The 12,273-nt window shown below is 41.0% G+C and overlaps 2 protein-coding genes across 2 annotated transcripts in view; one reads left to right on the forward strand and one right to left on the reverse strand.

The window, feature by feature from the left end:
- Positions 1 to 718, reverse strand: part of LOC137260103 (uncharacterized) — a 30,434-nt gene extending 29,716 nt beyond the window's left edge. The window contains exon 1 of the mRNA XM_067797807.1: positions 380 to 718. Within this exon, the coding sequence (XP_067653908.1) occupies positions 380 to 695 (316 nt within the window). The 5' untranslated portion in view covers positions 696 to 718. The remainder of the gene's footprint in view (positions 1 to 379) is intronic.
- A 3,732-nt stretch (positions 719 to 4,450) lies between these two features.
- Positions 4,451 to 12,273, forward strand: part of LOC137260388 (cysteine-rich motor neuron 1 protein-like) — a 33,826-nt gene continuing 26,003 nt past the window's right edge. Inside the window, exon 1 of the mRNA XM_067798056.1 lies at positions 4,451 to 4,502. Within this exon, the coding sequence (XP_067654157.1) occupies positions 4,451 to 4,502 (52 nt within the window). The remainder of the gene's footprint in view (positions 4,503 to 12,273) is intronic.

Consider the following 12,273-nt stretch of genomic DNA (forward strand, 5'->3'; position numbering starts at 1 on the left):
ACACCCCCTACCTCACATCTCACACCCTGTACTTCACATCTCACACCTCACACCCCCTACCTCACCTCTCACACCCAGTACTTCACATCTCACACCTCACACCCTCTACCTCACCTCTCACAACTCACACCCACTACCTCACACCCTCTACTTCAGACCCTGCACCTCACACCCCCTACCTCACATCCCATACCTCACCCCCAGTACCAAACATCCTATACCTCACACCCCGTACCTCACACCCTCTACCGCACACCCCGTACCTCACATCCTTTACCTCACACCCCGTACACCACATCTCCAACCTCACACTCCGTACCTCATACCCTCATGTCATTTCTAGTTCGGCGCCTCATCAACAAAAGTATGTTACTCTCACCTAGATGGAGTAGATACATCCTTGCTCCAGGGGAACCAACGGTGGGTGAGTAGATCTTGTCTGGACTGGCAAACGCTGTAGCGTGGCCTGTACACCTTCCAGAGGAACCCAGAGTCTGGAAGCTGTGACAACGAACATCATGGAAACATTTCCCTAAACAATCCAGTTTGTCTAAATAAACCTCCCACAAGACATATTCGCGCACCTGTACATTGTCAAAAGCGGTTAACGATCGCAGTTTCTGATTGATACACTCCTGACAATAATGGAACTTCATCACAAACATCACGACAACAAATTTGTCAAAGAAGGACATGTTGATCCTGTTCTCGTCAAACAGCCACTAAAACATGCTGACAGACACTGACTTACTTCACTAGCTGCGTTGCATTAGATATTAAGACGACTGGTTCTACAGAGGCAATTGGCGAGACAAATATGGGCATGTCAATAAACGCCATTGATTGCAGAACAACGAGGGATTCCATGTTAGTGAACGGTGTTACTATAGCACACTGGCGTGGAGTGGAACAATCATGTTTGCCATCAAACAAAGTTGTTGAGTGAACAAGAATGTTCACGCTGATGCCCCACATCTGTCTCCTAAACTGATTTCGGTACTCGTGCCTATATATGTGTAGTTAATTGATCTCCATGGCTTCCGTGTTTGACAAAACTGAGATATTGAACATGACGTGAGATGACATCAGATTATGATGATACCTACAAGGTAAAACTACCTTTAACTGCATCAATGATTGATAAACCAACCTTGAAGAATCTTTATTATAGACTGGGAACAAGTCTTCAGATGCATCATTTAGATTAAAGGCACAATGTCACACATTTTCGACAATGTTTTCGTCTATATTATATTTATTGGGGCTTATGAACGCACTTTAGCTTCCTATCGATACAACGATCCTTGACATATTGCCTGAAATCGATAATTGAAACTTCGCGGCGGACGCCTTCTAACAGATAACACTTGCCATATATAGAATGTAAACAGTTGCTCCGCACATCGGAAAGTGTCGCACGCGGTGTTGTCGGTCTTTGCCGAACTGGTTTAAAGTAGAAGTTGCGGTATAGGATAGTCATAAAGACCGATTCACTGGACACAACTCTATGGGGTTCGCTTGAAATAATACTCGGCTGGTAGAGGACGTGGGAATCGATTAAATACACCGTTGCAGTAATTTATTCGAACCTTTTAATTTCATATTGTAATCTAGATAAGTATGTTCATTTTGGAATAAATTATATGGCAATACAATAATAATTATTTGGCAACTTCCTTGGGGGATGATAGAATTATAGAGATAAACGCATTATTTATTTTATGTTGTGTGATATAGTGCCCTTAATGACATATATAACTGCATTGCTTTCATTATTTATTGTATTGACACTTGATTTGATGTGTGCCCATATGCATGTAATGGGCGTCGTGTGCATATGTACATTCAACGATCATTCAAGGCCACACAGGGAGAAAATTGATGTAAACTTTATTTGTGACGTACTTGTTTATTCAAGACGAAATATCGACCCAGTGAATCCAGTGGAAATATTTATATAAAAAGAATGTTTAATATATAAAATAATATTATTTTTAAAGTTTACCGCTGTATTGCAGCATTCGGATTAATTAGACCCTTTGAGTGTTTGTTTTCTTTGGTTTTGCTCCGACCAAATATTTGATTGGTTTCAAAGCAATATGAATGGAAACAAACAATGTCCAAATACGCAATAAAGCATCTGTCAAGATTTCACTAATAGGACGTCCGTATTAAATTCTGTGTTTCTCGTCTCCAGCAGCCCGTAAGAAAGCCACCAGTCCATGCGGTAAAACGAGCCTTCTATGTCAGGGCAATGACTAGAACATCAAGGTCAAGGATAATGAAGTAATGCTTGTCCCATGCTTTGATTCCCAAATGAAGCTTATGTATATTGCATGAATAACTTATAATATACTAAACACCAAAACAAATGTTACCTTCCTGAATGAATTTATTAAAATCTGTTCAAGTGAGAATGAAACTTTCTGCTGTACTTTATAGCAAATCAATGTGGAATAATATGGTCACAAAAAAGCTCTGTTGTATTGACCTCGCTACGTCATTCATTCTCGTATGTCGTTACCATTCGTATCCTTGGTAACTGACGTCATGACGTCATGACGTCATGATGTCAGTGTTGTCATCGCCTCGTACAGTCTACATTATACTACTCAGTAATATAATGGATGTACATGCTCCAAATTTTCCAACTACTTATATGGTGACGGTCTGTAAATAATCGTGTCGGGGCCAGACAATCCAGTGATCGACAACATGAGCATAGATCTAAGCAAATGGGAACCGATGACATGTGTTAACCAAGTCAGCGAGCCTGACCACCCGATCCCGTTAGTCGTCCCTTACGACAAGCATAGTCGCCATTTATGGCAGGCATGGGTTGCTGAAGCTCTGTTCTACCTCGGAACTTCACGGGTCTCTTCTGTTAAGAGGTGGCAATGGGAATGTATTCGTAGACTACCCACAAACTACCTAGGAAAACACTTTACATGGTTAAACAACACGAGGAAATGTCCCACCCATTTGGTAAGTGAGTGAGGGAGTGAATTTAGTTTTACGCCCCTTTTGTCAATCTTTCCAGGTATATCACGACGCACAACACCAGAAACCCTTGTTGGAAATAGAACCCGTATCTTCAGCGTGATGAGCGAACACTTTCCCCAATGAGCTATCCTTCCGCCTATCGGCCACTTAATTAAGTGTGAGTCAGTGCTTACAATAAAATAAGTGAGTGAGTTTAATTTTACACCGCTTTGAGCAGTATTCCAGCAACATCACGACACGGGACACCAGATATGGGCTTCACGCATTTTACCCACGTGTGGAATCGAACCCGGACCTTCCACTGATTGTTGATGATTGTGGTGGCGTTGTTGTTGCGGTGTCCTGTCACTTATCCAGATTCTGTCAAAACTGGTGTCTCACATAGTCAGAGTGTGATTTCGCTGTTTTCTTAACGCTTAGTCCAGGTGAGCTATAGTTTGTTTCAACAAAATGCTCAGTTCGCGAGATTCATGAAATGTGTATTGAAGTGAGATGTACATTGATGTGGTTTTATTTGAATATTTTGGAGGATTTGAGGTAATGCAACATTGGTGACTTTTGTATCAGACAGTTATTAAATGGAAAAGAATGCCATCAACCTTAATACCTGATATAATCTTTTTAACTGAAACCCATGTGTATGTGTGTGTGTGTGTGTGTGTGTGTGTGTGTGTGTGTGCGTGTGTCTGCGTCTGTGTCTGTGTCTGTGTCTGTGTCTGTGTCTGTCTGTGTGTGTCTGTGTTTGTGTGTGTGACTTACCGTAGCATGCAATTCAGACTTGATAATATAATTGCCACATTGTTGCTGTAGTTATAAATACCCATCACTTAGAGTACATATCATAATCAAATTCTTACATATGTTAGTCTAAGTACACGTATAAACTAATGTCGCGAAAACTGTGTACATATCAGAACACTTCACATGCGCCTGAATCAAAGGAGATTAAGCGCGGGAGATTGTGCGCTCATCGCTGAGTTGACAACAGGAGTTTACATAAACCGCAGTACGTATCCAGGGGAATGAGGGCAAGGCTATATAGATATTATTCACTTTCAGAACTGCTTTTCACAACCGTGACTCTTAACTGTATCAAAATGTATTCACGAATATTTACACGACTGAAAAACCGGATTCAGTTGTGCCTCAAATTTAACAAACCGGTTTCGGCGATCCGTCTTAATTGCTCTCAGGCTGCAGAAAGCAGAGAAGAACTGAGCCTGAATCGGTATGTATGATTTCTAGTTAATTATTATGTACATATAGTTTTTGTAGAAAAGGTAAGGAGGCTATTTTACAAATGTCGAGCTTTACAATTTCAAACCGGTTGCGTCAACCGAAACCGGTTTGTGCTCAATTGTATATGTATTTGCCATGGGCGTTCAACGTAGTTTGGATGTTGCGAGAAGGTAGTGAGGTTTGAGACGAAGTCGGGATTAAATTAGCAATGGAGCAGGCTGCTGTTACTGTCGTCCTTGTGTGTGTTGCTGCATATGCAGGTAGGTACCGTTTTAACTCAAGTGCAAGGAATGACACAATGGAAACACTCTCTTTAAAAGATATGAAAATATCTTAGTTTGCCGACAGCAGTTTGAACGCAGTTTTTATATGTATATTTTTCGGTATGCCTGCACTTTACTCATAAGGTGAGATCCAACATCAACATATGAATTGATGAAGTAACTGACGTTTATCAACATCCAAATCTGTGGAAAATGTACCAGTCTGAGGAATTCCAATCAAAACTTTACCAACAGAATAGAATTTCAAATACTTATTTCAAATTTAACTAACGATTTTCCCCATGCAGAGAATAACAAATTTGAAACAAAATTAAGCACAAAAATAATTATGTCATTCTATTTCACGGAGTGAAGTATACTTTCAACAGATCACAATTTCAATCTTGTTTGAATTACGTTGACAGAAGTTAGAAATCACGAGGCGTGTACGCGTGTAAGAGTGGTTTCCGCAGTAGCTGTAGAATCCTGGTAATCGATTGCAACTTGAGAGAGCATGCTTAAATAGACTGTGACTACCACCACAAAAAGTCAGGCTTGTTTCATTGTCATTTAGGTTTGTCCTGTACAGATGGCTGACATCCTCACCAACAAACATGTTCAGTCTATTCAGCAATAAGACTGTACCCTTCTGTCTGTACACTGTGAGCGGTTTTTTTCGCATTTTAGTCATTGTTCAAGTGATTCGTTCCTACTAACACGATCAGGTGATCTGCTTCACTGACCTGGTTGACACATGACATCGTATTCCATCTGCGTTGTTCGATGTTCATGCTGTTGATCACTAGATTTTCAGAAGCAATTGTTTACAAAATGCTGCCATTTTAGTTATTGTTAGACTGAATGTGTCTACTAACGCGATCAGGTGATCGATGTTCATGCTGTTGATCACTGGATTGTATGGTGCAAACTATTATTTGCACACCGCTGCCATATAGTAATTACACCGCTGAGGGTGGCCTTACACACCAAGACCAAACCAAACGTTTCATATAAAATTCGGACCGGGTCTACCGACTGATCTTCATCAACCAGTTAATTCTTGTAAGAGGTTGAGAGGTGTTATTGTATTCCAACAGCGCTGATCGATGCTCATGCTGTTGATCACTGCATTGTCTAGTGCAGACTAGACAAATAAAGAAACAAAATGAATGTTTCGTGTAAAAATTGGAACTCGGCCTGCAACACAGTGTGCATGTTTTAACAAACTGGCTACGTCCCCGCTCACATATAAGAGACAAGAACAGTGTAAATTTGTACAACTGATCTTATGCAAGAAGTCTTCACACTTCAATGTATGGAGTCCCAGCTTCACATATGGTTATATGTTAGACGATCTTCGTCATCTCTACCAACCAGAACCTCCTTTCACGATGCAACCTTTACTATATAAGGTTCATGTTAATTCCCATTCTTTAACATTGCACTAAGCTTACACAAGTGACTGACAATAACCTTAGTGCATTGTCAAAGAAGGACCCGCAATATAAGATTGGCCTAACTATGTTTGTGGTCCGTATCCTCCGTGGAGGATAAGAGGTTTTTAAGTTTCGATGTTCACAATCTTGACATAAAACGGTAATAGTTATGTACCCTTGAACACTCGCTTAATTAAAATAATCTTTTCCCGAAGGAAAAGCGAATCGATCTACAACAAAAAAAATCAATTTAAACTAATGACAAAGTTATGTTCTTCTGTATCTCTTTAAGATTTTCTTAGATGCGAAGACGTACATAAAATATAATGACTGTCTCGTCATCTTAAGACCGCTTCCATTTGAGCTAATGATTTATGTACATCTTACATCTTGACATAGCTTTAGTACTGCCAGTAACAATGCTTTGTGATTGTGAACAAAGGTCTATTCAGTCATGAGTGTCAGGTTCCTTTGCATAGAGACCATCCTGCAATCCACGTGTATTGCACAACTGCAGGAAGTATGTATGGTTTTGCGTTGGCGCGTAGCCAAGCACCTGCTCCGACACACCTACAGGGCTACACACTCTGAATAGCGCAGAGAGCCTCCAACAATAGTTTGGCAATATACAAGATTCTTTCTTAGAATGTAGTGTACGGTTTGGGTATTAGAGCATGTGTATACAGTCAGCTTGGTCCACCAATCAGGTGGTATGTCGAGTAGGTTTTGAGTGTTTAATGTCAACTTCTTCAGCCAGTACTGTCCACTCTTCTATTGAGCTCCGCCTCGGAACCCATAATATCAAAAAGATGTGAATAGGTTCCAGTGGCGTCGTGGTTAGAATATGTCATGATATATGCACTGTTGGACGGTCTCTATCAAGTGTTGTTTTATTGTGTCACAGGGTGCGATGGAACACGTCACGGATGTTACAGGATATTTAATCTATCATAATATCTACTTTACATATTGCAAAACGTGGTGAAAAATCAATTAATCATATGCATTATATCTGCAAAGCCGTTTACAGATATGTGCATTCAATAACAACTCGTAAACACTAGAGGCCAGCCGTATGCAATCTGTATTGCTTGTTTGTTGTTTATCGCCGCACTATGCAAACTTAATGCCATATAGTCGCGTTCAGTGTCAGTATTTTTATGTCTGGACCAGATAATCCAATGATCAACCACATGAGCATCGACGAACATGGGATACGGTGACTTGAGTCAACTGAGTCAGCGAGCCTGACCATCCTATCCCATCAGTCGCCTAATAAGATATGCATGTGTTACTGAAGACCAATTCTAACCCGGATCTTCACGGGTGTAGACCAGCATGGACTGCTGAAGACCAATTCTAACTCGGATCTTCACGAGTGTAGACCAGCATGGACTGCTGAAGGCCAATTCTAACCCGGATCTTCACGGATGTAGACCAGTAAGGACTGCTGAAGGCCAATTCTAACCCGGATCTTCACGGGTGTAGACCAGCATGGACTGCTGAAGACCAATTCTAACCCGGATCTTCACAGCTGTAGACCAGCAAGGATTGCTGAAGGCCAATTCTAACCCGGATCTTCACAGCTGTAGACCAGCAAGGACTGCTGAAGACCAATTCTAACTCGGATCTTCACGGGTGTAGACCAGCAAGGACTGCTGAAGACCAATTCTAACCCGGATCTTCACGGGTGTAGACCAGCATGGACTGCTGAAGACCAATTCTAACCCGGATCTTCACGGGTGTAGACCAGCATGGACTGCTGAAGACCAATTCTAACCCGGATCTTCACGGGTGTAGACCAGCATGGACTGCTGAAGACCAATTCTAACCCGGATCTTCACGGGTGTAGACCAGCATGAACTGCTGAAGACCAATTCTAACCTGGATCGTCACGGGTGTAGACCAGCAAGGACTGCTGAAGACCAATTCTAACCCGGATCTTCACAGCTGTAGACCAGCATGGACTGCTGAGGACCAATTCTAACCCGGATCTTCACGGGTGTAGACCAGCATGGACTGCTGAGGACCAATTCTAACCCGGATCTTCACGGGTGTGTAGACCAGCAAGGACTGCTGAAGATCAATTCTAACCCGGATCTTCACGGGTGTAGACCAGCAAGGACTGCTGAAGATCGGGTCTGTACCGTATCCCCACGGGTAGATGGCATGTACCACTTGGTGTTCAATGAAGAAACTTCATGCTATGCAAAGAAAGATCGTTTACGTCTGTAAATGAACTATCCACCAAAACATATCTGATAGTTTACATCTCTCCCGCAGGGTGGCACCACGCTTATGTGTGAAAGAGATTTTCCTGAGTTTGATGCTATCAAATATGGTCGAGCCAACTCTTCAGATCAATTTTGCTTTTAATCCTGTTGATACAGCTGCGCATTATGCGATATCAGCAATTGTTTCCGAATAAACTGGTAATGCTGTATCTGATACATAGGTTATAGACAAACGTCTCCGTGCAGTTTTCAATACGGTCAATGTTGGACAAGTTATACTAGTACCTAAAATGCTGACGATCGCCCTCTCCGAAATTGAGTTCAGAGGTGAATCATATATTTTCAAACTTTCCCGAGGTGTTTGACTGTGAGCAAGGGGTCGGAATACAAAGTAGTGTCTACATGCCACTTATCTTCATTTCCGAGCCCTTTCGGTTGTGCGGCGCATTCCACAACGTCATTTTGCCATTAAATGACGGTTTGCTGGTAGTAACGTCAACACAGTGGTTATCTTAGCTGATCATGTCTTATGTATTCCATTCATTTAGTGACGTGATCGAGACTGGGGAAATTTGAAAAGAATGTCATGTCTATGACGTCATATGGCGGTGGATTGATTATGGTGTGTGCTGATATTACTGAGACAGAAAAAACTCTCATCGTATTGCACAAGGAAGGGCCACTGCACAGTAATGTCAGACAAGCATACCCTGTCTTGTCCCTTTGAAGGGAACAAGTTTCACCTACAGTACTTATCAGCAAAAGATCCGTTGTCAAGACGTCGGGGTATTTATTTTTATCACCTACGAGGGCGAACATATCAGGGTTCATATTTTTCATGCGATGCCGTTGGGCAAAACAGCTCATTGTCAAGGTGACGTGACGTCATGAACAATGCCATGACGTCACAGTTATGTGACGTTGCGTTCTACATGCGGCGACGCCCATATTTGATAGTAGACTTGGGTTTATTTTCCTCAATTTAACGACTTCGGTAATATAAACAGAATATTTATATTCCTGCCAACAACATACTATGTTTACGACACTAGTGCCTAGACATCGATATATACCTCGCTCTCGCTCGGGAAATACCAATATCTAGGCACTCCTGTCGTAAAAATAGTATGACATGGGCGCTTATTTAATATCCTCTATTTATTACTTAACAGGAGTTAAAGCGGCCGTCACAAGGCAACCTAAAGTTTGACAACACATGTTGAAAGTTTAAAGCAAACTCGAGCTTTCACACGTCAAACACGTTGTCAACTGTTCGTGTCATTTGAGCGCTATGGCTCTATCGGTGCGGTCACGTGACAATTTCGTTGACTGCGATTGGTCGTGCCTGAACAACACGAGTTTAGCAACACTTCAGTCTTGAAGCTCGAGTTTGACAACACCTCAGTCGTGAAGCTCGAGTTTGACAACACCGAAAGTGATGAAAAAGTTTGCTGAGTTGTAGAGATCGATCTGATTTCACTACAACAGTTTGGCAACTCTGAAATTGGTGTTGGTGGCGATTTGTTAGAAAGGTCACACTCTCAAGCTCGAGTTTGACAACGTGTTTTCGAACTTTAGTTTGTCGTGTGAAGACTGCTTAATACTTTTATACGATGCCCTAGGACAAAATATCACAGTGTCATAGAGACGTGACGTCAGGAACAACGCAATGGCGTCACGTTTCTTCTGTGACGCTGCTTTCTGCATACAGCAACTGTGAGTAGCCAGCCTATCTTTGAAGGAATGTCTGCGTTTATTTTCCAGTTTGACGACTTCGGTATTAAACATAATATTTCATTCGTGCCCATTTAGACACTCGTGTTGTAAACATATTGTGACATGGGCACTCATATACTATCCTCTATTTTCTCTTTGTTGAGTGGCTATATTCTTTTTGTCTATCTATTTGGAGAAATAATTTGCATGAGATAACACCTCATTCATGTCACACACAGTATGTATTCCTACGCGTGGGTTGTGTATAAATCTTATCTGCATTTATCCATGAAAGTGTGTACGATGAAGCTGTTGTAGGTTACAGGTGATTCAGTCATAAGGATTTACTGTCTATAGTTCCCGTTAACTGAACTGAAAACCGACATGAAGACTATATCAATCCGCCCATCATGACCCAGCTAAAACTGAACGGAGTACCAACATTTTTCGTATGAGGTAACGATGATTTATAACTTGAATCCATAGTTACGCAAAGCAATTCCAAAGCTTTTCTTTTTAACTGCCGTTTTGAAAGCTGTAGAATATCTTCAGCACACAACCATTGTACGGCAACTAGTATAAAACCATTGTTATGGCTACTTGTTGATGTTGTTAGGAACATAGCATTAGAATGCCCTCAGTTGGTGTAGATCTGGATGCCGAAGACCAGAGATGAGATCTTCCCAGAAACTACTTTATTACTTACATGCAGAATAGTAAGATCTTGATTGTACTTATTCATATGTACGGTTTACCATCTTATTCTGGGAACCAGAACAGTGGGCCTTGGGTGAGGTAGTTTAAATTTTGAGATTTCGAAAAAGGAAGTTTACTTTTCACATCCTCAGAATATATTCATGACGCTGCATGTTGAATTTTGTCAAACCTTTTGTCAGAAAGAGGCCACATAGTTTCTATACTTTACGGTTTTAAGGATTAAATTGTGACGTGTTACTTAATTCTGTGATTTATTTGCGCTTTATCTGCTGCATGGACAGACATTACCCAACAGGTCATAATATCGTTTAACATTTTGTTGTGTCCGCTTATGTCTGCGGCTGGGAAATCACATTGGACCTATCATGGATATATTAAATTTACGATCAAAGACAACGTTAAACATTGGCAAAATGTAAAGAGTATGGCCTCAAAATTCTGCACTTTGTGGCCTGGTTCCTTTCTGTTTTGGCAAAAGAAATTTCATGATAATTTTTTTTCCTTTGTGCAATAAATATATTTAATTCAAATCAAATTATATTCTAAAAGCAAAATTGGTCAGATATTTCATAAATTCTTACATTGTGCACTAGATATGTTCCTTAATTCACAATAAATTATATTGTGAAACCAAATTAATCAGTACCTTAAGTAGCAGCTAAAGCAGATATTTTTATCGGTTATCAGACTACATGTATATGCGAATGCTAGATGACTAAGGCGAAATATGTGACTTTCGCTGATGTGTGACGGATTCTTGTTGACGTTCGTTTATCCCACCTCACCATATACCACATTACATTTTCAGGCGTCTCTCATTGTTACTTGTCTACACATTCTTCTCGTGAAAAATATCCACGGCAGAATTTCTGCAAATGACACAGGATTCTACAATAATACCATTCAAGGCCTTAGTGGATAACGGTTATATTAGACTGGACACGTTTCTTCTGAAACACTTTGGAGATCTTCTAAAAGTGACCAAACTTCTCTCCCTGGTCATATTTAGAAAGCTGAGTACATTATAAATAAACTGCATCTGTATGGCCACCAGTCAGCGCGTCTTGCACCTGCCCCAATAGCGCACTCTGAAACTGCTAAACTGTAACAAATAAACGCTGACACGCAGAACTAGAATAAATATACATTTCTACTAGTGGTTGTACGAAGCTTGTAGCTGTATTCCCACAACATCGCGACTGGAGCACCTGTTTGGTACATCGTGGTACTAATTCTTTGTCCCGAATAATACTGAATCATGAATGATGTGCGTAAATTGCCACTGCTTTGCGAATGCAAATCAGTGGAAGGGTGGTAAATCTACTACTGTTTTCTTGTGTACAAAATCTAGCGATGGCTACTAAAAGGTGTGTACTCCGTGCTTCAATCAATTCAAAATTAACATTGAGGTGTTCGGTAAGGTAAGTACATTTTCACTAGACCCCGGGTCCATGGGTTGATGTACCCTCGTTGTGTGTTTATGTTCTTCTGCCGACCAGTGAACAACTTATAACACTCCTTCGGTATATCTCAAGGAGCTTGTCACTCATTATGAGCCAACGCGATTTTCGATCACAATCTGCAGCTCTGATCACTATATTGTGACCAATCCTTCATCAAGATTGCAGCAGTACTTTGGAACGATCTACCATCTACCATACAAAA

Source organism: Haliotis asinina, chromosome 13 (assembly GCF_037392515.1).
Source record: "Haliotis asinina isolate JCU_RB_2024 chromosome 13, JCU_Hal_asi_v2, whole genome shotgun sequence".
Lineage (NCBI taxonomy): Eukaryota > Metazoa > Mollusca > Gastropoda > Lepetellida > Haliotidae > Haliotis > Haliotis asinina.